Genomic DNA, 25,623 nt, shown 5'->3' on the forward strand with positions numbered 1-25,623 from the left:
GGTGGCCATGCTCACACTCCCCTCCTCCCCCTCCCAATGACGGATCAAAGAGTTGCAAATTCTTTCATCTAGTCTCATACTACTTCTTAAGGAGAAGTAGGGTCTTGATCTCCTCCCCTTGAATTTAGAATGATCAGACTGGTTGGACCAACGGAGTATGGCAAAAATGACACTGTGTATTCTGGACCTGGACTTTAGGACAAATGGCAGTTTCTACTTCCATCCTTTTGGAACCATAAGCCACTCATGTAATGAGTCTGACTGCCTGAGGCTGTTCGAGCTAGTCATGTGAAAAGACCAGATGAAAAGAGGTGCTTGGCAGTCTCCAACCATGCAAGCCAACCCAGCTTATATCCCAGATATCATGGAGCAGTGAAAAAACATTCCCACTAAGCCCATCCAATTCCTACCCCCACAGAATCATGATATATAACAATAAAATTTATTGTTTTAAATACTAAGTTTTAGAGTAGTTTGTTACACGATATTAAAAAGCCAAAACACTCCCTTTGTTGACCCAAGAGAATGTAAACACCTGTCCCAACAGAGCCTAGTCCCCAGAAACTGACATCTGAATAGCTGGATGTAGAGGGCTGTCAGGGTGGGTAAGAACCTCTTAATTGCAAAGTTCTAGAGAAAAGTTATAGAAGTTTCCCCTGCTGAGGGCCTCAGCACTGACCTGGCCCCTGCCCTTCTGTGGCCTTGTTGTTTAGGGTTCCTGAAGTTCTGGGATCTGCTCTAGCACCCAGCTACTAAATATCCAGGGCCCACTGCTTTTGCTTGTTTTAAAGAATCTTAACAGAAAAACTTGGCAACCATGACCAATGTCATCAAGAGAAGAAAGCATCAGCCTAGCATAATGTTAAAAGCATGAACTCTGATGGCAGAATGGGTTCAAATGCTGATTCTGTCAGTAACTAGCAATGTGACCTTAGGCAAGTCACTTAACTGGTTGCTCTGTGCCTTGGTTTCCTCATCTTCAAAAACAGTAGCCTCCCAAAGAAGAAAAGCCCAGAAGTAGGTGGTATCACTGGTGAATTCTACCAAACATTTAAAGACAAATTAACATCAATCCTCAAACTCTGTCCAAACACTGCAGAGGAGGAAACACTTTCTAACCAATTCTGCATCGCCAGTATTACCCTGATACCAAAGCCAGACAAACATATCACAGGAAAAAAAAAAAAAAAACTACAAAACCAATACCCCTTATGAACACTGATGTAAAAATCCTCAACAAAATGCTAACAAACTATATCCAGCAGCATAATAGCAGGATTACACATCATGACCAAGTGGGATTTATTCCTGGAATGCAAGAGTGGTCTGGCACATGAAAATCAAGGACAGATATACAGAGCATAGGAATGGAATAGAGAACTCAGAAATAAGCCCTCACATATATGGCAAATTAGTCTTGACAAAGTGCCAAGGGTAACAGGCTCTTTAACAAATGGTGCTGGTACCACTGGATACCCACAGGCAGAAGAATGATGTTGAACCTCACACCATATACAAAAATTAACTCAAAGTGGATCAAAGACCTAAAAAGTTTAAGACTATGAAATTCTCAGAAGAAAACACAGAGACAAATCTTCATGACACTGGAACTGGCAATATATTCCAAAACCACAAGCAACAGAAGAAAAAATGGATGACCCAGACTTCAACATTAAAAACTTTTCTGCATCAAAGAACACTACTGAGAGAGTGAAAAGACAGCAAGAGAATGGGAGAGATAATTCCAAATTATAAATCTGGTAAAATTCTAGCATCCAGAATACAGAGAGAACACTTACAACTCAACAACAAAAAAGACAAACAACCAATTTAAAAATGGACAAAGGACATTTTTCCATAGATAGACATTTTTCCAAAGAAGACGTACAAAAGGAGAAGCACATGAAAAGATGCTCAATATTAGTCATTAGAAAGGCAAATCAAACCCACAATGAAATAGCACTTCATACCTACTAGGATGGCTATAATTTTTCTTTTAAAAGTGAGATAATAAGCATTGATGAGGGCAGCCCAGGTGGCTCAGAGGTCTAGCGCCCCCTTCAGCCCAGGGTGTGATCCAGGAGAGCAGGGATCAAGTCCCATGTCGGGCTCCCTGCATGGAGCCTGCTTCTCCCTCTGTCTGTGTGTGTGTCTCTGCCTTTCTCTCTCTCTCTCTCTCTCTCTCTGTCCTCATGAATAAATAAAATCTTTAAAAAAAAAAAAAAACAAGCGTTGATGAAGATTTAAAGAAACTGTAACCCATCATACATTGCTGGCGGGAATGTAAAACAGAGCAACTTGGGAAAACAGTTTTGCAGTTTCTCACTAACTTAAATATAGATTTACCGTGTGTGCCAGCAATTCCAAGCCAAAGTATATGCATGAAAAATTGAAAGCAAGTGTTCTCATGAATGTTCACAGCAACTCTATTCAGAAGAGCCAAGAAGTATTAACAAGTCAAACGTCTATCAACAGATGAATGGATAAACAAAACATGGTATACCTAACACAATAAAATTTTATTTACAGAAAATGAAATGAAGCAATGATACATTGTAAGTAGTCAAAAAAGTCATATACAAAGGGCAACATACTGTATGAGTTCATTTATATGAAATATCCAGAATATGCAAACCACTTCACATAGAAAGCAAATCAGTGGTTGCCAGAAGCTAGGTGGAGGGGGAAATGGGGAATACCTGCTTAATGGGTATGAGATGTCTATTTGGAGTGATGAGAAAGTTCCAGAATAGAGAGTGATGATGATTGCACAACATTGTGAATGTGCTTAATGCCACTGAACTATACACTTTAAGATGATTATAGCTGTCAGAAAAAGTGGGGGAAGAGAGATATGGAGTACTATCTCCTATCATACTTAGGAAGACTAGCTTAGTTAAGTTAAAAGGGATGATTTGGCAAAGTGCTTAGAACAGTGCCTGGCACATAGTAAGTTTTACAAAGTTGAGAGAGAGAGAAAGAGAAATGAGTGAGAGCACCAACCCTTGAAAGTGGAGGGAGAGATATAGAAAGGGAGTGGAAAGAAGGTGGTCAGCCGGGGTCTGAGAACTCTGCCCTTTAGCTCTGTTCACTACCCAAAGGCAAGTCTTCAGTGAGACACAAAAAATTCCCAATGGCCCCTATAAGCACCCTTTTTGGTGATGCAGCTCAGGGGACTCTCTAATATCTCAGTGAGCAGGGGTCAGACCTCGAAGACATGGGGTCACCATCTAGACACTCAGCCCTCCCACATCAAAGAAAGGAAGGAGACAATATTGTTCTGGACACTGTCCAGGAAATTCTCACCTACCTGCAGACAGAAATCCATAAGGATGCACCATAAGCCCCCATACCTGACTCCAGGCCTCCAGGAATGGTCCACCCCACCCTTCCTCATGATGGAAGGCTTCTAGCTGTTGACCTGTGAGACCTTCCCCATACATTCCCAGCCTCATCTCCTCCCACACATTTCTTCCCTCCACCACAGCCATGCCAGCCTCCTCCCACCAATCAGCGGGCACCTATGCTGTTCCCTCCACCTGGAATCTTCCTTTCCTTCTTCACCTAGTTAATCCAGTGCCATCAGATCTCAGTTTACAAAAAAAAAAAAAAAAAAAAAAAATCTCAGTTCACAGAACAAATGCTCATTCAGCCATGTCCCTGTCCCTGGTGGTATCTGTCATTTGTCTGTGTGATGTGTCTTAATGTCTGTCTCCACCCTAAATCCCTGATGGCCAGGCCCAAGGAACAAAGGCCAAGGGCCTCCAGGGGTCTCCGTCCCTCCCAAAGGCTCACCATCATTGATCCTCCCAGCCAAGGACTCTGCACTGAAGCCAGCAAAGACAACGGTGTGGACGGCTCCAATCCTGGCACAGGCCAGCATTGCAGCCACCGCCAGTGGGGCAACAGGCATGTAGATGGCCACACGGTCCCCTCGACGGATTCCATGTCTCTTCAGCGTGTTGGCCAGGCGGCATGTGGTCTCCAGCAGTTCCCTGAAGTATGCGGAAAGAGGCTGTCAGAGATGGGAGAGGGCCAAAACGCAGAGTAGCTCCAGGCGGCATAATTCTGCAGGCAGCAAGTCCGTACCCCAGCCAGGGCCTGGAATGAAGCAGGTACTCAGTGCTTGTTGCAAGGCGAGTTCTTTTCCAGAAAATAATGTTTTCAAGCTCGCAGGCTGGCAGTGACGAGATTCACGGCCACGTTACTTTGGTAACTGGCCAGGCTTCTCGGGACACGTGTCCAAAGCCTCAACCATCACAGCCCTCGGACTCCGGGAAGTGTCCGCCCTCAAGAGTGACCTAAGACCACGTGACACAGAAAGTCAAGTGGGGAAGGAGGGTCACGGGGAAGTAAGGCCCCAGTTTTCTGAGCCAGCGCGACCCAGTGGCACCAAGGAGGCTGCAGCTGCGGGGTCCTGGCTTATGCCACAGATTTCTCGAGTCTGAGCGGCCAGGGAGTCGGAGGGAAGACCCGCTGCGCGACGGCCACCGTCCCCGCAGCGCCGAGGCGGGCGGGCAGCGAGGGACCCACCCGGGCGGGGGCGGGGCGGAAGGCGCGGCGGCTGTTGGACGGCCACGCCCCAGGCCCCAGGCCCACCCGCCCCGCCTCTCCGGTCCCCCCACCCCTCCTCCACGCCACGGCTCCCAGCCCGGGAAGCGGATTGGCTTCCGGATTGGCACGTGACCCAACCCAGCCCAATCGGAGCCAACGACAGTCCACGGCGGACCCTGGAAGGGCTGAGGGGAGGCGGCCCCGTGCCCCGCCCGTGCCCCGCCCCGTGCCCCGCCCCGTGCCCCGCCCTGCCCCGCCCCGTGCCCCGCCCCGTGCCCCGCCCGTGCCCCGCCCCGTGCCCCGCCCCGTGCCCCGTGCCCCGTGCCCCGCCCGTGCCCCGCCCCGTGCCCCGAGCAGAGCCGACGTGAGGGCGGGCGCCCCGGGGAGCGCGACGCCCGGTTCTGCGTCCTCACGGCTGACCCGGGGCTGTGCAGGTAACCAGTCGTTTCCCCTTGTTTGCGGCAATTCGGTTTTGATGTGTTATCTGATGACGGAACCACCGTGCGAAGACCGACTACGGGGAGGTCGACCGAGCGGAGAGGTCGGGCTTGAGCAGCCCGGCGGCCTGACCGCCCCCACCCCACCCCCGAGCCGACCGCGCGCCGGCGTCGCTCCGCTTCGATCCGCTCCGCTCCGCTCCGCTCCGCTCCGGGGAACGGGCCCCAGAGGGCGGCCACGCTCAGCAGGAGTCGCCCGGAGGCCCCGGCGAGCCGGAACCCAGCACTACCCGCCCCCGGCGGAGCCTTCGCGCGGCCTGTGCCCCTGCCCCAAGCCGCCCTGCGAGGAGACCTGTGGCCTGCCTGCGCCTGGCCTCCGACCCCCGCGCGCTGGTCCCCGCAGGCCTCTTCTGCGGGGTGTCCCCTCCTCCTCAAAGCTTTCAGGCGCCGCCCGGTGGAGCCCCACGCACCGCGCCCTGCGTGCACGGTGAAGGAGCACAGCCCCAGCACCGAAGTCCCCAGAATTCAGAGCCCAGAGACACCCGCAGTACCCCAGGGAAGGAGGTTGGGGCAGCCCGTGACCGCACTGAGGTCGCAGCACTGGTCGATGGCTCAGGCCCAGGGCAGGCCCAGTCTCCGTAGCTGAGGATGTAATAAGCCTCGGCAGTGTCCTGGGAGATGGAGGCTTGAGTGTGTGTTGCTCAGCGCTGACGGGATTCAGTGCCTATTCTTAGACCAAAGGCAGCAGTCAGAAGTCAAGGAACAAACAGGAACTGTCTAGACAGAGCATCCTGGGTGAGTTTTCTATAGCAGCTGCATTAAATGCGGCAGCTGGCCTTTCTCGACAGCCATGTGATCATCTGAGGCAGCAGGTGCCACGCGTCTTGTGTACCTGTCTCAGATGTTCAGGAGAAGCATCACCTACCCAAGACGCTGCCAAACATTCAGTAGGTATTAACTTTCCCAACAGATCTCTTTGTCATCGTTTTCTAGAATTATAAAAATCATTTCTGAAATCACATAGCTGACTGGTAGGTTCCTAAGATGTTAAAGATTCCCTTCCAGACACCATGGAGATGAGAGGGAACATAGCCTCCAGGGCCACAGCTCCAGCTACAGAAATGAAGGCACATGCACAAAAGTGTGAAGGGGATTTATTACCTCAGCTTGGTGTTGAAGGCAGCAGGGAGAACTTTCTGGACAGGTTGGTTGCAGTGAGGAGTAGCAAAGGAGCAGGGGGGAAGGAATGGTGATTTTCCCCACAGTGGCAGTATTTGCCCCACTATTGTAGGGCAGTTGAGTAATTGCCCTGGAGCAGGGTCTGGTAACCAAGCTGAGGCAGCCCATGAGTTCCCTGGAGGATCGAGAGGTGTCAGCATGTGCTGGACCTGGAGCTGTGTCCAGTGGGTCCCATACTCTTGCTGCTACATGCGGTGGAGTGATTTCTGATAAAGAATTTGATCTGGGTAAATCTCCAAGCACACTCCCCTTGCTATCCACTCTGCCAAAGCCATAAACCTCAAAATCAAAGGGCTCCTTGAGGGTCAGGTCGTGCAGTCTCCCTTGAGGTCAAGAAATCTTGTTGCCACGCTCTTGCCCACAGTGGTCCAACCTCTACTTAAGCATCATACTGCTGAAAGTCACCACCTCACAGGGCTGACTCTTGCTTTGTCATTTTAGCCCTAGCTCAGTCCTTTAAAGCTGGATAAATCAAATTTATCATTCAATGACAGTCCTTCGAATTTCTCAAGACCCCGTCACACCCCAAGAAGCCTTTCTTCTCCCAGTTCTCTCATCCAGCCATCCGTGACCCCACTTATTCTATGCGTTACTAAATGTGCCCCCACAACCCCATGGTGTTTGTCTAGAGCAGGATATGGGTAACCAGGCCCTTGACCTCAACTGTACATTTAATAACGTAAATTAAGAACACATTGATTCCTCCACACTTTTGCCATTGGAAAATATGGTCAGCAAACCTAGGTCTTCAACTCATTGAAAAATAAATGTTACTTGAGCAATCCTATCATTCCACATAATCAAAAACTGTTCAAAAGCATGTTCTTGGATACTTGTGACTTCTCAGTGACTCCCCACAAAAAAAAAGACTCCCACAAACTGAAACGCTACTATTTCTGTATCAAAAAGATAATGCAGCCGCTCGGAGACTAGTGCTTTGGGCTGTCACTACAGGAAATATTGGCTTCCTCCTGCCTACAGGGTCTTCCCAAGGGACGGTAACTTGCAGCTTTCTGAGAAATGATCTTACTGAAGTGGGTTAGAGTCGTATTTTAAAGTGCAAAGAAAAAAGTAACATTTGTTAGTCTAGGACTGAGTAAGATACCTAAGTTTGCATTGTAGACTCCTCAGGGCCAGACTTTCAGTATGGACATATGCAGGTAATGTACACAAATACAGAAGTTTGGCATGGTGTTAATGATGCTTCACAAAATGCTGACTGGCCTTGGGTGAAGGGAAAAGACTTTCTATAGCCAACTATCAGCATCGGCAGGGAAGAATGTTTATCCAATGCTGAAGACATAATCTGACCTCAAGTATTTGTAACCAGACACTTGTCAATGTCTCATCAGTATAAAGGCCTCTGGCCCTGCTCAGTCCAAAACAGGACATAGCTGGAAATAGAGTTCAGAAGAAAGACAGGAAGATATACACTGGCATTTATTTATCTGTACTCTAATCAAAACTTTTTGCATGGTTATCGTTCAAAAGTATCTTTCCCTCCTAGCCATTTCCCAATGACCGCCCAGGGAAGTAAGATAAGCCACATGTGCATCGTGTGTGCATGTGTGTTTGTGTGTGAATTCTATTTAAGAAATAAATTGGAGGATCCCTGGGTGGCTCAGCGGTCTAGCGCCTGCCTTCAGCTTAGGGCATGATCCTGGTCTCCCGGGATCAAGTCCTACATCGGGCTCCCTGCAAGGAGCCTGCTTCTCTCTCTCCCTGTGTCTCTGTCTCTCTGTATCTCTCATGAATAAAAAATAAAATCTTAAAAAAAAGAAAGAAAGAAATTGGGAATACATGATTTGTTCACTTTCTACAATTACTCTGGCTCTTAGTTTTCATTAAATAAATACCACCTTCATTGTCCAGATATCTACTCTGCTAAGCACAAGATCTTCTTGGGCAGGGATTTGGGGGTTATTGCCTTCTTCCTAGGGCCTGCAGCTGAGCCTAATTCATAGAAGGCTTGATGAATATTTGTTGAATGAATGGGAATAGCAGATAAGCGAGCAATGACAAGAACTCTGGCAGGCACAGGACTCCTCAGGCCCGTGCTCTCACCGTGAGCGCCTGTCCACTCTACAGACACCTTTTTCTCCCTGCACTGAGAGAGGCAGAGAGGGCGAGGCTGACGATCATAGCAGCATCACACAGGCAGGAAAATGTCCTACCCCTTTGACAGCAGATGAGAGGGACCACTCCTACTGATAAACCACCCACAGCTACTTTTCTCCTAGTTTCTTGTGCCAATGAGGGAAATAAACCCATGTGATCATGTTGATATTGTGACTGTAAGGCCTGTGACAGACACAAAGCATTTGAGTCCCTGCTTTCTCCAAGCTTGAGTGCTGACAGAAAAGGGGTTAACTCCAGGACCTAGATGCAGAACCTGAAAGGCCACTCATCTTGCTTCTATGCAGTCCATTATTTTCTTCAGCAAGCCACTTCTGGAAGATGGGGTAGTACAGAGGAAGCAGAACAAAGCAGGAAGGCCCCTTTCTCACACGGGGCTTGCATGGAGGGTCAGGCAGGGCACATCGAAGTAGCAGTCACACGGAGCCTTTCTTGTAATCAGGATGGAGGAGAACAGGAGAGAGGATGGGGCTGGGCATGGCCTCTCCCCTCATGATTCCATGTTTGGCTCCACATTGAGGACCACCTGCCCAAGAATACACCTCACTAGGCATATTCAGGTTGAACGACTCCTCCTAAGGCTTTCTCTCCTGCTCTGACAAAACGCTATGCAGTTGACCTCTAGACAAACCCCTGAGGAATTGAAGTAAGATCAGACTTGAAAAAAGTCCTGTCCTGATTAATGTCTGATTTCCCCTCAGACCTCAGCCTTGGCCTCCCACCCAAGTCTTGTCTCCAGAAAAGTTCTTCCTTTCCAGGCCCAGAGCCCAGCTCACAACACTGAGGGAGCCAGATGCCAGGCTGGCAGCACTGGACAAGACTCTGGTCCTGGACACCAGCCCAGAAAACAGCTGGTGCCCTGGCAGGACATTCACCCACTAGCCGGCCAGGCTTGTTTACTTCCCAGGGAAAGCCACAGAAGTGATGTCCTTCCCCTGGTGGATTCCGGAACAGGGTGTAGATTTTAACTTTCTAAAAACATTCCCTTTTCCCTAGTTAAAAAAAAAAAGCCACTGCATGTTTTTCAGGTCCCACTCCACGTTGACACGTCCCATGTGGCCCAGCAGGTCCTTCTACACTGCTCCACACAAACCCACTGGGCAGCAGGGGAAACAGCAGGACTTGGGGCAACAGAGCTCACATGGAGACTTTCAAACCAGACACGAGCTAGAGGTTGTTCAATTTCCAAACTTTACTGTGAATCCACAGAACATTCCAAATTTGCACACAGAGGCAAGTAAGCAAGGAGACACAGCCACCCAGTGAGAATCCAGAGGCTACAAGAATTTGGTGCAATTGCCTCAGGCCAAAGTGGTTTCCTGGTCTCTTGATAGCAGCTTAGAGAAACTGCTAAAAAGAAAAGGAGGTCCTGCCAAATGTTTAACAACCAATTTTCCCGGGGGAAAAAAGCCCTGATTTACGGCATTTGCCAATTATTGTAGTATGAATATTCCCTCTGTGGAGGATTTCCAGCTACCAACATGACTTACTGACCAAGTGAGCAAGGGACTGAGAGGACAAGCCCCTTTGACAGCAGAACCAACCCTCATGAGCCCTCAACACCCTAAAAGCTGCCTGTGACCCCCATTAAGGCTGTCCTTAAAGGTTAGTCACCTGTTTCCTTCGTAAAACTGTTGATGGGATGTGCACTGGGTGTTATATGTTGACAAATTGAATTTAAATGTTAAAAAATGTTTAAAAACTTATTTAATTAACTCAATAATTGTGCATTCAATAAACAAATGATTGCTAATAGAAATTTAAATTGTTTGGAAGGAGGAGACTAGCAAAATGCACACCCCTTTCATGCCACCCAAGCTTTCTCCTTTTCCAAGGCCTTGGTCCCCCTGACCCTGGGTTTAAGGCGGAGCGCTCTGTATGAATTCGGCAATTGGACTTCCTGAGGCTCTCCCCACAGGTGCATGTGCTCCCTGGCAGCCCTGTCACTGGGGCAACTGCAGTTGGCACAGTGCAGCCCCTCTCGAAGGCACCTGCCCCAGGACACTGTACTACATTCCAGGTTTCCTACCCCTTCTGAAGGACGCCTTCTGGCAGTTCCACAAAAGCACCCCCGTTTGCACCAGCTCCTAACATGCCAAAGACCTCCTCATGTAGAACTTTGGGCTGGATAACTATCCCACAAATAGTAGGCATTAGTCCTAAAGCCCAGCAAATGAACAGGCTTATGATGTGAAGTTAGGAAAGTGCTTTTGGAAAATAGCCTGGCCTGCAATGACTCCACATCTGGTTGGGCCGACCTGGGTGGAAGGACTGAGTGACGGAGGAGAGATCAGAGCCTACTATTTAGAGTAGACCTTGAGCAGCCGTGGTGCACATGGGAGTGACTGCTGCACCAGGAGGAAGGACTATGAGCCCACCCCTCACACATACATACATACACACACACACACACACACACACACACAACCCACCCCAAGTGCCTGGGACCCGGGTAGTAACAGGCCCCGTACTCACACTGCTCCAGTCAACTGCCCAGGAGTGGAGCAGAATCTGGTCTGCAAACCCACCCTGCATAGACCTGCCTGAGGTCGCCATGCCCTTCTCTCACTCAGCATCTGTTTGAGCCTCCTGGGAACACACCCACCACCTTGGACGCCTCACACCTGGGCTGCTGCGTGCGACTCAGCTTGTGCCAGGTAGCTGCACTTGAGGAGCAGGTGCAAGGTGGGCTGTGTGTTGCTGCAGCTTAGGAGGGCTGGGGTTACCTGGAGAGATTCCACTTGCTGCAAAGATGTCAAGAGAAAGCCGAGCACCTGAACCAGCAAAACAGTGGTTTCCTGGCAGAGGCCCTGCACACCCTGTTCTGAGAACTCCGCAGTGCTGCGGGGTTTCTTGAGTCCATATCGATTGTGACAGAGTAGGTGCGGGGAGTCCACCCAAAGGCTCTGTAAGCACTCTGTGTAAGCTTCCTTTCTGCTTAAAAGAGTGTCTCTGACTTCCCTTTTCTATAGCTGAATCCTGCAGACACATTCCCCCTGACAGGGCAGGCAGCTGTGTTCCTGGAGATGTGTTTTCAAACCAAGTTCCCAGAATGCCCGCGGAGGTCTTGACTTAGCGCTGAGCTTACTGTTGCAAACCTCCCCAGGAGACTCGGGCTCCCCGGAGCTGGCAATCACTGTGTTAGCTGCTTCCTGAGCCACGCATCACTGATGTGTGGAGAGCACACAGAATTTCTGAAGTTGCCTGCATCCCTGTCTGCCCTCTTCCAAATTCCATGTCCTTGTCACCTCATTCACTCAGTCAAAGCTCCTTTCCCCGAAACCTCATCTAAGCAGAACCAGCAGGGATAATGGGCAGGTATTGGATCAAGTGAGTGTCACCTTATTTGCCAAAGGCTCAGAAACCTCACTCCAGGCCAAGTGGAAGTTTATCTGGACTTGTTGATGGGAAATTGTCAAGTCTCTCACCCAACCTAACCCGCTGCTATTACCACATTCCAATCAAGCAAGACAGGCCTGGGGGGAACAGGCAGGACAAAGAATAAAGGATGAGGGAGTGCCAGGCCAAGATTCCCCTTCTGAGAAGCAGTCAGCACCCTTCTGGCACCCCTTCCTCTGGCACCCACGGTGTCCCCCACCCTGGCCTCTAAGGTGCTCCAATGCCCAGACCGCCTGGTAAGTACTCTGCTTCCTGCTCCTCACTGTCCCACAGTCCCAGCACGACTCCACAGCTCTCAGCCCCACCTTCTTCTGCAGCTGACCCTTGTCCCTCTTCAAGGCCACCTAGAGCCTGCCAGCACTGACGAGCCGCCTCCTCCCTGGCTGAGGTTAGCACTTCATGTGTGTCTGCTTATGCAGAGGGTGGGAGCAGACAACTAAACACAGCGTCCTGGTTAGTGAAGGACTGTTGTCTGCACACAGCAGAGTTTACCCTCTCCACACAGCACCAGGAAGCACCAGGAGCCACTAGGAGCTACCGGGTATCCGGCCTTTCACCAAGTTAATGCTGCAGAGCACTTACACTGTCACCTCCGCCCTCCCGGGATGGGAAGGGAAGACTCAGGTTCCTCGGTACACTGACTAGAGTCACACAAACCTGAACTCAAACCACATTTCTGACCTTTCCAACTGGGTGAGCTTGAGGACCCCAGAAGTTTGCTGGGCATCGGGTCCTGGGCTTTAAAGCCAAGTATGACCATGAACGTGAGCTGCGAGCATCAGTGTCAGCTCCTGGCCAGTGGGCTAGCAGCTGCCCCCAGACAGCAGGCTCAGGTCCGGCTCCTGGAGGAGAGGGTTGGGACACCCTATTATGCAGGATGGTCACCAGGAATCTTCCCAGAAGTTGTTGCTGGTGCCCTTTCTTCTAGGTAGGCAGTGGACAGAGGGGTCCAGCCTGGCCAGCCCTGGAGGCTGGTGCTGTGCTGAGCACAGGAAGGGGCCACCTGGGGCACATCCACATGCCTCTTCTCAGCCCTGCAGGGACAGGGTGCCCAGACACCAGCACTATCGGGGCTGCCTTGCTGGGGACTGCCATGGGCAAGGGCATGCGTGCCTGCCAGCCAGGAGCCAGGCATCCTCAACCTCCCCAGGGACCCAGCCTGCTGGAGGCCCGCTCCCATCTAGCTGGGCATAGATTTTCAGCTCTGTGTCAGACAGCATGTTTAACCTCATGGTGACATTTCCCTTCTGTGTCTACCTAGCATAATAAGAGGAGGAAATGGGTACTTGCAGGGAGACGGGGCAGGTACGAAGGTGCACCCAACCCCCAGCCTGGGCCTGATGAGCACTTCTGGACAGGTAAGGACATCCAACTGTTGCCCTCTGTGCCCACAGCATTGCCCTGCTGAGAACCATGTAGGGTAGGCCACGGGACACAGCACTACCACAGTGAAGCTATGTGTCAGGTTTTTCCCACTGTCTTGAGCCTCCAGCAACAGAAAGTTAAAAAACAGGACCACAGGGAATCCCTGGGTGGCTCAGCGGTTTGGCGCCTGCCTTTGGCTCAGGGCATGATCCTGGAGTCCCGGGATCGAGTCCCACGTTGGGTTCCCAGCATGGAGCCTGCTCCTCCCTCTGCCTGTATATCGCCTCTCTCTCTCTCTCTCTCTCTGTGTGTGTGTGTGTGTGTATGTGTGTGTGTGTGTGTGTGTCTCATGAACAAATAAATAAATCTAAAAAAAAAAAAAAAAAAAAAAAAAAACAGGACCACAGGACCACAACGCCTAGTCCTAGAAGACTCTTCTAGCTGTGGCAGGAAAGTTATCCCCAGTCCTCAGGAGCAGGCACCGAGCCCCTCCCAGCCTACCCCTCAGCTCCCCTCCCTCTCCTACCCCAGGGCCCACACTGTGCCGTCACCAGGCAATGCCCCTCCATCTCCCACAGTGCAGCCAGCCCCCAGATAACCCCTGTACAGCAGGAGAGAGTGCACAGAAGCAGGGATCCAGCTCCAAGGGAGGCGTTTGCTTACATGCTTGCTGGGGGTAAACTTCTGCCACTGTTTGTCCCCAAAAAACTATCGGAAGGGTCCCCATCAGGGAAGTTTCCCTGGCCCTAGACACTCTTGAGGTGAGTCATTCCTTTTTTTTTTTTTTTTTTTTTTTTTTTTTTGAGGTGAGTCATTCCTGCTGCAGTCCCAAGATTTGGCCATTCTAAAATATAAAATTCCAAGAGAGTTATCTGATCCAAAAGAAGGACAAGAAGGATAAGCAATCATATATAGAAAGATTCAAAACACTTCCCAGTTTCACCACCTGGAGCCAAAGTCTTAAGGAAAGGTAAGTGTACAATCCAAATGACCCAAGGTTTCCACAATTCCTGGCAGTCAGCACACCGATTCCCAACCAAGTTTTGCAATCACAGTTACTCACAGGTCAGCAGGGGGAAGAGTATATCTGGGCACCTCCCTCCTCTTAGTCAGGGAAGCCAGGACATAGCACATGAGCCCACGGCCTCTGGCCTCTCCTCCTCCACCCCGAGGAGCCCACTGAGCAAACTGACTTTGCCCTGTGTGATGAATGGCTCTTGCCACAGGAAACCTCACTGATCACGGGGCTGTGTCATCCCAGAGCACCCCACTCAACCACCTCATTATGCCCATTAAGGACCCTTCCCTTCAATTACCAATTATTTTAATGAAGGAGTTGCTCATTAAAATAATTAATTTGAGGATGAGGAGAAGAGCAAAGAACAAGGATCAGGCCCACGAGAAGGAGGAGGGGCTGCTTTTTAGCTGACTAGAGATTGTTCTCCAAAGGTAAAGTCCCTGCTCTGAAAACAGCACCCCCAGCCTCGCAGCCCCAGCAGCCACAGAGCCACTCCATACCCTTCCCTCATCAGATCTGGAATCCTTGTCTTCCCAGGCCCTGTTCTGGGCTCTCATCCCCCATGTGCTTTTCCACACTCAGCCATCCAGCAGAGGAGAAGCATGTTTCCATTTTGCAATGAGGAAACAGAGGGTCAGTAAGGTAGAGCAACTTGCTCAAGGTCACACACCGTCAGAACACAGAGCAGGCATAGAGCAAAGCTTCCACCTCCACCACCCCCCCACCCCCCACCACTTTACCCACAGTGCACTCACCTACCATTGCTCTGCTGTCTTCATCATCCACACACACCCCTTCCTGTGCCTCTCAAAATCCAACCCTCCTCAGAACTTGCCAAAGCCTTCTCCAACTGGGTGCTCATGTGGAGACTTCCTGTTGCTGGGGCCCACAGGGACCCTCCTTTCTATGACACTCAGGGCCAAGGACACAAAAAAGGCTCTGTGGGAGGTGCCTCTAGGCTGCAGGTCTACCCCAGTTCCATGTGTGTTGGTCAAGCTGCCCCAGAGGGAGAGGTACCCCAAAAGGCAGATCCCTCTTGTATTCTCTGAGAGCCCTCCACATTAGGCACCAGGCCATGTAGAGTCTCAGTAATACCCAGGGCCTGACCCAACATGTCCAGAAAGAAAGCTGTCCCCTCTATGCCCACCCAGGGGTTCTGAGGCAGGCAGGGTAGAAGGAGGCCTGACATCCCCTCTGCTCCTCTGGACAGGAGTTCCTCGCTGTATACATCCCACCAGAAAGAAACCACCCCTTCCAGGGGCTTGACCCACACTGAAAACTATACTCAGTTCACATTGTGGGCACACCCGAGACTCCTGTCCTTTATGGTATGGCCTGTATGCCAGGCCCTATTGTACTATGTTGGTTGTGACTACCACACTGAGCCATGCCCGCTCCTGCTGGAACAGTGTTGATCTTAGCACTATTGAGGGACCATCATTTTATAGCTGGGGACTGTGAGGCCCAGAGTGACAGGCCTCAAGTCACAGAGCTGACCAGGGCTAAAATTTGGTCTTAAGCTTAATTTCTGGGATCAAGTTCAAGTTCAGACCTCTTTTTGGAGCACTCAGACAAAAGATGAGCGGAGCCTTGGTAAATACCCCAAGGAAGACACCCACAACCTACCGTCAGCTCTGTTTCAGGGCACCCACAGACAAACCAGCCATGGGGCCTCCATCGGCTCCATGCCATGTCCAGTGTCCATCCCCAGCTTGAAAATCCCTACCTCCAGGCTCCAGAGAGACAGGAGTCTGCCGCATAATCTACCTAGTACCCCACCACCAACTTCCCAAAGACAAGAATTTGTGTTTCTCTGCATCCCCACCTCGAAGGGCCCCTAGAATCTATTTGAACTAGAGGTGAAGCATAATCTTCTAAAAAGGCACCACTGGAAGAGCACATGTGCACAGCTGGAAGGAGCAGCACCCAGGGTGCTATTGAGCCGCACAGCCTTGGGGAGCCACCCAGGTTATCTGTGCCCTGCGTGGCCTCTGCAGCCCCTGCCCTTGGAGGCCTCAGACCCGTAGGCCCAGCCTCAGGGGATGTAGGAGGGGCCCAGGGTTTGCAGTGTGCTTGCTCACGAGGCTAAAACAGCTTCCTCGGGCAAGCTCTGAACATACCTCTCTGGGCAGAGGCAGCCCTCTGGCCCCGGCTCCAGCCTCAGTTCACAGGCTGCCCTCTGCTCAACAGTTGATTGAGCAACAGCCTCAGCTCAATAGGCTGCCCTCTGCTCACAGTCCTCCTCCCAGAGCCCTGTGGCCAGCACTGGGCCCACCTTCGAGCTAAGTGCACTCCCCCAGCTTCCAGGCCTGTCTGGCAGGGTGCTCCTTGGAACCCATGCCAAGTGATAGCACAGAGGGAAGGAATTAGTGGGGCAGGCCATGGGGCTTCCCCGAATTCCCAAATCCTGCCAGGCCTCCCCTTCCCAGTATTCAGAAGAGTGGAGTCTACTCACAGGCAACACGAGCCACAGTCCCAGAACAGGGGTCAGAGCCCTCACCACCATCCAAGAGCTTGTTTCCAAGGATGGACCCTAAACACAATGAGCAAGTTGTAGAAATGTGCCTTGAAAACGAGCACACTGGGCAGCCCTGGTGGCGGAACGGTTTAGCGCCGCCTTCAGCCCAAGGTGTGATCCTGGAGACCCGGGATCGAGTCCCACGTCGGGCTCCCTGCATGGAGCCTGCTCCTCCCTCTGCCTGTGTCTCTGCCTCTCTCTCTCTCTCTCTCTCTGTCTCTCATGAATGAATAAATAAAATCTTAAAAAAAAAACGAGCACACTTAAAACGTATGTGTATGAGTGTACATGGTGCCTTCATATACGCACCCACACATGTGTATGTGCACGAGTATGCCTGTGTCCACTTAGACATGTGGTAAGTGGTAGAGATTCTGGTGAGCAGGATAGAGGGCTCACTAAGGGTTGCTGGGCAGGAGCTGCTGGTCCCCACTATAAGCTCTACAATGATTCTCCAGAAACATACCTCCTCAAAAAAATGCAGCAGCCCCAGGTGGGAGAGACCTAGGCCCCTGAGGAATGAGACACATCGTAACCATTCCCTAAGAGCTGCAGAGGCCCATGTGGTCAGTTTGAAAGGCTGCATCATCAGGCCCCAGTGGGGCTACTGATCGTGACTGCAGTAGGTGATGGTGCCCGCTGGGGATGAGGATCCACTCTGACCTTGCTGTCCCTAGACAGATCTGCTCCTCTCTCTGAGTCCCCTCCTTATCTCTATTCTGTATCTCGAGAGGCATTTTGAGTTACACAGTTGTACACATCGATCAAAACTCAGCAAATGTACATGTGTGCATTTCATTGTATATAAATCTCACATCAAAAGAGAGAAAATAAACACACAATGAACTCCAGTTAATGCCATGCTGTCAATGGGATGCCTGGGTGGCTCAGTGGTGGAGCGTCTGCCTTTGGCTCAGGGCATATCCCGGGGTCCTGGGGTCGAGTCCCACATCGGGCTCCCAGCATGGAGCCTGCTTTTCCCTCTGCCTGTGTCTCTGCTTCTCTCTGTGTCTCTCATGAATAAATAAATAAATAACATCTTTAAAAAAAATGCTATGCTGCTGAAATGCACCCGAAAAATAAGATGGACTGACCCATGGAAAGATGGATACATAAATCACATGTGATAAAAAAAAAAAAGGCATTGTAAACAGTAAGGGTAGAACCTAGGTGCTAGATACACAGTAGGTACACTGCTTGAAATTTTTCGAGTTATGAAATTTTTCAAAATAAAGTGCTGGAAATAACAATAAAAACAATAGTAATTCCTATCTAATCAGGCCGTGGTATTTAAATAAAGTAACTCCGGCACAATGCTTAAGACAGTCCTGTACTCACTTGCAGAAAGTACTGGATAAAGTCACTGCTGTTGTAATCATCACTGTTATTTAGGGCTACCTTCACCTCCAACACCTCCTATCACAGCCCTGTGCCTATGGGTGGAATCACTTTGGTTATCACAATTACCCCACTCTACAGATGGAGGACTACAGGCCTTCCCTGAGGCCACTTTCCACCAGCAGAAAGTAGCCTCAGGTCAGCAGAATGCAAAGTCCTCCATGTCCATGTCCAGGGCAAAGGCCACAGTGCTTGTCCCAGGGGTGAGTCCTAGACTTGCCAACATGCCACCTGCCTTTTCTTTTCTTTTATTTATTTATTTATTTATTTATTTATTTATTTATTTATTTATTATTTATTATTTATTTATTAGAGAGAGAGTACACAGCACATGAGCAGGAGGAAGGGGAGGGGGAGGGAGGAGCAGGCTTCCCACTGAGCAGGCCACCCCTGTCCTGGGGCTTGATCCTGAGGCTGAAGATAGCTGCTCCTTTAGCCAAGCCACCACGTGCCCCCAACCTGCCACCTTCTGTGCCTGACAGCATATAGTGGAGGAGGAGTCGGGAGTGGCTCCCCCGACCTCCAAACAGACAAGGTAGCTGTGGTCCCCAGCACCCCAGGCTCTGAAAACCACAGCCCCACAGAGTGTCTTGAAAGGGCTCAGGCTCCAAATCCAGAACATGGTCTTCAGGCCGACAAAGGCAGCTTGGCAGCCACCATGTGAGACACCTGGCAGGAAGCTCTTTATTTTATTGGCAGTTTATATGCTGGCAGCACATCCAGCACCAACAACTAGGTGGCTCTCCTTTAAGCGAAGAGAATGAAAATCTCATGTCAAAAACCTAAAATGACCAGGACAACAAACCCAGGTCTCTCAAAAACTATCTGTGGTTTCAGATGACCATACACACACGTCTCTTCTTACTCCAACAGCAGCTAGAAACAGGCATCTGGCATTGCACCCAGCTAAGGTTTGTAAAACCATTTCAGGCTAAGGCTGCTCAGTTATAGAGGGAATAATAGACCCTTTGCCTGTGTTCACGAGCACATCCCTGCTTTGGTACAAAGAAACTGAAAGTGTTGTAAGCTACAGCCCTAAAAGCTCCCCTGCGGCTTATGTTCAACCCTGCAACCCTAAAGAATCAAACATAAATCAAGTTGGGCCAATAATAGTGACAAATGGTGAAGCCCATCTGTCTGTCAGAGCAGTGCTCCCCAAACTCCAGTGTGCACAGAGCCTGGGGATCTGCCTCAGCTGTCAGGGTGGCCCAAGGCTCCCAGGGCCAGTGCTGGGTTGGTGGGCTACGTGGAGGCCAGGCGGCAGGGAGACAGGTCAGCAAACCATGCAGAGGCAGGGAAAGGGCATGACAGGTGAGGGTTGTTGAAACAGGATCAGGGGGAATGGTAAGATGGTGCCCACGAGGAGCTGCAGCAGATCATCAAACATCAGCTGGCTGTATCCAAAAGTCACACTGAGTACAATTTTACCAGGTTTGGTGAATTTGGTCTGTGATAAAACCTGAGTCTGAGAAACAAACAGAAACCTAGAGGTGCCCAATGGCCCCCAAGTCACCTGAGTGGCGGGGGAGTCACTGCTGCTCCCAGGCCCCTGAACAGCCTTCCTACCACCCCCGCATTCCCAGTGCCCCAGCCACGTGCACCCCCTCTCTGTTCCCAGGACACTGTCACTGATTCACAGTCCTGCATGGGCCTGGGAGTTCTTCCTCCAGTTTTGGCTACAAGACCTCAGTTCTGATGTCACCTCCTTGGAGAGGACTCCCTGACTATTCAGTCTAAAATGACCACCCAACCACCCCCCACCATGCACCTGGGGACTGTTTGATACTATGACACACCCCAACCTGTCCTGACGGATACAGTAGCACTCCATGAAACCTGTTGAATGATCGGGCAAGAAAAGTCACAAGCTCCCCACCAGGGAGCAAGCATCACCAGATGGGGAGGGGTGGTGCTGGTGATAACGGACCCACCTCAGGTTCACAGTGGCTCTGAGATAGCACTGGAAAGGGACATTCATGTTTAACTGAAGTGGGTTTTATCCCCTGAGAAGGAAAACCAACAGCCTGCAGTGACAAACGTTAGAGATCCCTGGGCACAGGCTGTGCCTTGGAAAGCCAGGTTACTATGCCTGGGTGCTGGGTTCCTTCAAACACCCAACATGCGGGCAGCTTCCAAAAAAGTGCTTGACATTCAGAATGTGTGAAGAACTTATCTAAAGACTCAGAGAACACAAATGTCAGGAGGACCCCTCTTTAGATGGCTTGACCTTATTCATGCTCCCCCTCTCAGCACAGAGAGAAAGAGGCTGAGTAGGCTCAGTTGCTTATCCCACCCAGCAAGTATTTTATACAGTTTGCATTCATGTTTACTTTCCTGGGACCAGAGAACATTTCCAAAGCTGAAACATGCCCCTTGACATACAGATGACCTCTGCCTAGAACCAGACAGAAGCACACAGGACTGTGCCAAAAGCCTCCCCATGCCTTGAACACTCATCATATTTGTGCCCAAAGACCCAGATGCTTCTGTGGGATCCGAAAGGCACCAAGTATTGCCAAGGTGAACAAGAGGGGCAGCCCTCCTCCATGCTGGGCAATCTTGCTCCTGTTAACAACCCAGCAGAGGTGTTTGGTGCTGCTGTCTCCCACAGAGACATAAATTCCCAGGAGATCCACTGGGCACTGAGATGTTGTCAGGGGACACACAGTACCTGTATGTGATCCTCACTTCAGTTCCAGGCTCATCCCGCTCCCAGATCAAAGCGACACTCTCCGGGGACTTCTGAACATGCTGATCCAAGCAGTTGACTGCAAAAAAACAGGTTTTACAGATGTTACACTGGTGGGGTTTTTTGGGGGGGGATTTTATTTTTTATTTATTTATTTATTTATTTATTTATTTATTTATTTATTTATTTATTTCATTCATTCATTCATGAGAGAGGCAGAGACATAGGGAGAGAGAGAAGCAGGCTCCATGCAGGGAGCCCGATGCAGGACTCGATCCAAGGACCCTGGGATCATGTCCTGAGCTGAAGGCAGCAGGAGAAACGCTCAACCACTGAGCCACCAGGTGCCCCATACCTGGTGCTTTTAAATTTGGGGAAGGGGTAGGTTTGGTTTGCCATGGCTTGTGATACTCTCTACTGACGTAAACCCTACCTTCCTCAAAGACAAAGGTTCTACATCCTTGCAAGGAGAGTGATCATCAGAGCCTGCCGAACAAGACAACCAGTACAGAAATAGCATCTCACAGGTGCAGGGTGATCCCTTGGGAATACTCTGAAGCAGTGCTCCACACTTGTCATCCCAACCCTGGCCACACGTCGGCATCACCAGGGCCACCCCCAGGGACAATGGCCCCAATTGGCCCTGTGGTTTTCAAGGCTCCCTGGGTGGTTCTAACAGGCAGCTATTGCTGAGCGCTGTAACCTGAGATCTTGGAAAGAATGCTAATGCAAACAGGCTGCCTCTGATTAGGTACACAGTTCATGCAGCAGTCTCTCGAGTCCACGGGAGGTGCCATCTAGGGCAAGGATTCATATCCCCTCTCAGATGTCCAGCCAGCACCCTACAAACCAGCCTCTGCTCCAACAAGTGATGAAATGTTGGGGAAATGCCATGATAGATTTCCGGAAGACTCTGCTTCCCGCCCCCTCTGTTACCCAAGCTCAGACCACATGAATGCCTGCAAAAACAGAAGGTCAGTTCTGACAATTTACTGTAAACCTGAAGATTAGTAGGATCAGGCTCATTTGCTACTATCCTGTTCATTCCTCTTGATTTCAAGGTGAGCTTCAATCTGGTTCGTGTTGGTGCCCCTTCCTGTCAGCCTTCACGGCCACATTTCGTGACTCACTTTTCCTTCAGCAGGAGAAACCAAGACTGCAAATAGCTTTTGGGGCCAGCAGCCCTCTGTCCACCTGGTCTTCAGAGTCACCCCCCAATGTCTAGGTATATAATTTTTTTTCTTTTTTCTTTTCTTTGAATGCAGTCACTTATTTTCTCCAATTCAATCTCCTCCCATACAAATAGGAGGTGAATTATCTACCGTGTCTAATCACAAGACTATGACAGGAATCTAAAAGACCAAAGTTGAAGTGCTATTGTATGACTGCAGGGTACTGTTATCAACTGATAATGAGCTACAGGGCCCTGAATATTTCTTGATGGGGTAACTGTCCTGACAAAAGTTATGGGAGATCATACCCATAAAAGATCATGTGACTCCCATAATTCTTTTTTTTTTATTTATTTATTTATGATAGTCACAGAGAGAGAGAGGGGGGCAGAGACACAGGCAGAGGGAGAAGCAGGCTCCATGCACCGGGAGCCCGACGTGGGATTCGATCCCGGGTCTCCAGGATCGCGCCCTGGGCCAAAGGCAGGCGCCAAACCGCTGCGCCACCCAGGGATCCCGACTCCCATAATTCTTGAAAGTATGAACCCACATGAAAATATTTACATAGTCTAGCTGTGTATGTGTGTGTGTGTGTGAATTACATTTCTTTTCCTCTTGGGATATTTTATCTATCATTTACTCTTACCGTAAAAAAAAGGAAATCATTTGAACTTTCTGGCTCCTAACAAATATGTAAGTCATACCTCAAAAAATCTACTAAACAGGGACCCCTGGGTGGCTCAGCAGTTGAGCGCCTGCCTTCAGCCCAGGGTGTGATCCCGGTGTCCCAGGATCGAGTCCCACATCGGGCTCCCTGCATGGAGCCTTCTTCTCCCTCTGCCAGTGTCTCTGCCTCTCTCTCTCTCTCTGTCTTTCATGAATGAATAAATAAAATCTTTTTTTAAAAATCTACTAAACAAAGAAGATGTGTCATCAGGAAGAATCATTAACACTATAGGCGAGGTCTTTGAATTACTAGAAAAATGGAAAAGAAGAAATGCCATAAAAGTAGAAGATAGAAAATTCTAGAAGTCAAACTTAGAAGGAGGTTGGTGGCAAAATCTGGATTTACACTAGAAACCTGATTGTGTTTGTGTGTGTGTGTGTGAGAGAGAGACAGAGAGAGAGAATCAGCCCAAAATTTAGAAATGAAGAGTTTTCACGCTAAAACCACAGATTTCTGGCTTCTCTTGAGCAACTAGCAGATGAGGCCACATCCTTGCCTGGGCCTTGAAGCACTGACCATCCCCCAATAGGGCTCCCCCCCCCTTCTCCACTTCCTGACTCCCAGCACCAGCCCACCACCCCAGCCACACCACTCCTGCTGCCTGGCCCTGGTGGATCTAAGTGATGGATCAGGAAGAAGTGACCCTGGGCAGGTCACAACAAGCCAGGGAGGTGTACAGCTATGCACTGAGTGGGGGCGGGTGGTCCAGCCGGAGGAGGGAGCTGCTCCCACCTGCGCATGAGTGCTTACGGGCCCCTGGCTGCTCCAGGCATCACAGGTGAGCTGATTACAGGAGCAAACACTCAGCCTCACCCCAAACCTGCTTCTATCCAAGAAGCCTGCTCTAAAATACCTTCTCCCACTCTGAGTTTGATCCTTGGAGTCACCCTGAAAAGTGGGCAGCTCAGATGTACCCTGGGAAACAGTCTCCAGGTGCTCCTGGTGGTCCAGTGACACCCCCCCCCCCACCGCCCTGACCAAGGCCACAGCCAGAAAGCAGTAGGAAGGGCTTCAAACCGCACATAACACCTCACCCAGAGTTCAGCTCCCTGCATTGCCTGTTCCCACAGCAGCCAGGGCACCAGGACATACTTCTTACCCCATGAATGACCGCCCAGCTTGGAGCCTTGGACCCCAGCAGGGCATCCTGCACCTGGTTTACACCAAGCAGGAAGGCAGAGCTGCAGAAAGTAGCAGAGGGACACCTGCCACAGGATGGACACTGGGTATCCAGGGTGCGGATGGGTGGTCAGTGAGACCAGCCATGTATCTCTGTCTTCCTGGGGCTGAGGGACGGCAGGAATTCAGGCAAGTCAGCACTGAGCCTCAGGTACCCTGTCCCCTATGCGCCTTCCCAGCACACAGGAAGTGCTCAACAAGCAGCCAATAGGCTCAATGTGATCCACCTCCCTCCACTGATCATGTTGAGTCCAGTGAGCTCCTTCCTGCCTCAGGGCCTTTGCACTGTTTCTTCTTATGTGGGGGACACTGTCCTACTGTCCACACTGCTGCCTTTCACCTGGTGTCCATACTCCTGAAGAGTGGCCTACACATTCCCACTCTGAGCACTTTACAACCCGTGGACCTCATGCCTCCCTCTAACTTTCCCTGAGATATTATACTTGCCGCCCCTCTAAGGACAGGGATCTGATGCCCTGTCCATATTTGTACATGTGCAGTCTAACCTGTAGCACAGAGCAAAGAAGCACCACAGCTCTGAATGATGGATGGACCACTCAAGTCCTCAAGCTGGAGGGCAAAAGTGCAATCTGAATGATAGATATCAGGTTGGCTCCATGCCCAGGGAGGGAACAGGCCTCTTCTTGTCTTACTGGGTTTATCCCTCAAGGTCTCTTTCTAGTCTAAATTAGCGTTTCTGAATCCCCCAGAATCCCCAGAGGGGTTGTTAGCACAGAGATGGCGAGGCTGCACCCTGAGTTCCTGAAGGACCCGGTCCAAGTGGGCATGTGCATCTTCACCTCTAGTAAGATCCCATGTACTGCTGCTGCTGCCGGCCCAGGACGCCGCTCGGCAGACAAACCTGTGTGCTTACATCTACACATATTCTATTTCAGATTCAGGGTTGGGGGTGTGTGGCTTTCTTTTTCCTCTGGGGACAAGAGTAAGTAAAGACTCCGTAAGACATCTGGCCAGATCTTTGCTGGATAGCAGCCTGGAGTCAAAGGGAAAACCCAGGCTCTGGAGTCTGGACCTTGTCCAACCAGTCTTGAAGCACAGACAGTGCATTGCTTATCTAATTTAAATCTCATTTTCCTCAACTATGTGGGGGTGATGGCTCCTGATTCACAGACATGCTAGGAATTAGATGCTTTTCCAGTTTCCTGGATGAGGTCAGATGGTGCTGCTGTGTTCCCAAGAGAAACACTCTCCACAGTTGCCACAGCTGACACTCAGATGACACCAGCATGTACACAAGGCACAGTGCAGGACCTGGGGTGACAGTAGCCCTAAAACGCTGTGGATGTGTTAGCTTTTAACACCTACTATTGCCTCAACTGCAGGGAGGAAAAGAAAGAAGGGAGGGAGGGTAGAAGGAAGAAAATTCTTCCTCTTCCACATTTAAAAACAAACCCTCCACCCAAAGACACACCATCTAATGCTTACTTACCTGCTCAGTGGTCCCCACTCTGGGACACAATGCTGGCTTTGCTAAGTCCTCCTCATCTAGGTTACAAGTCCCTGAGGACAAGGACCATGTCCCTAAGATTCCTTTATCATGGGGTTGGGGTGGGGGGGATAATTCTCTCCTTAGCAGCTACATAACCTTGAGCAAGTTACCCCAATGTGGATTCACTTGTCACTGATGTGTGGTTCATCTAGATAGAATGCAGGCCCCGGGGCACTGGGCATCTTCTGTAGTGTTCATCGCTATACACGAATTGGAGCCTTCACTTCCACATCTGTGCAGTGGGACCACCAACCACTTCACATCAGTGTCACAAGGATGAAG

At 50.3% G+C, this 25,623-nt stretch overlaps 1 protein-coding gene across 3 annotated transcripts in view; it reads right to left on the reverse strand.

Annotated features, from left to right (window-relative positions):
- Positions 1–25,623, reverse strand: part of ACSS1 (acyl-CoA synthetase short chain family member 1) — a 59,234-nt gene that overhangs the window by 27,603 nt on the left and 6,008 nt on the right. For all 3 annotated transcript variants that reach the window (XM_055321559.1, XM_055321557.1, XM_055321558.1), the window contains exons 2-3: positions 20,736–20,832; positions 3,796–3,995 (exon numbers count right to left, since the gene is read on the reverse strand). In XM_055321559.1, the coding sequence (XP_055177534.1) occupies positions 3,796–3,995; positions 20,736–20,832 (297 nt within the window). The remainder of the gene's footprint in view (positions 1–3,795; positions 3,996–20,735; positions 20,833–25,623) is intronic.

This window comes from Nyctereutes procyonoides, unplaced genomic scaffold (genome assembly GCF_905146905.1).
Source record: "Nyctereutes procyonoides isolate TBG_1078 unplaced genomic scaffold, NYPRO_anot_genome, whole genome shotgun sequence".
Classification (NCBI taxonomy): domain Eukaryota; kingdom Metazoa; phylum Chordata; class Mammalia; order Carnivora; family Canidae; genus Nyctereutes; species Nyctereutes procyonoides.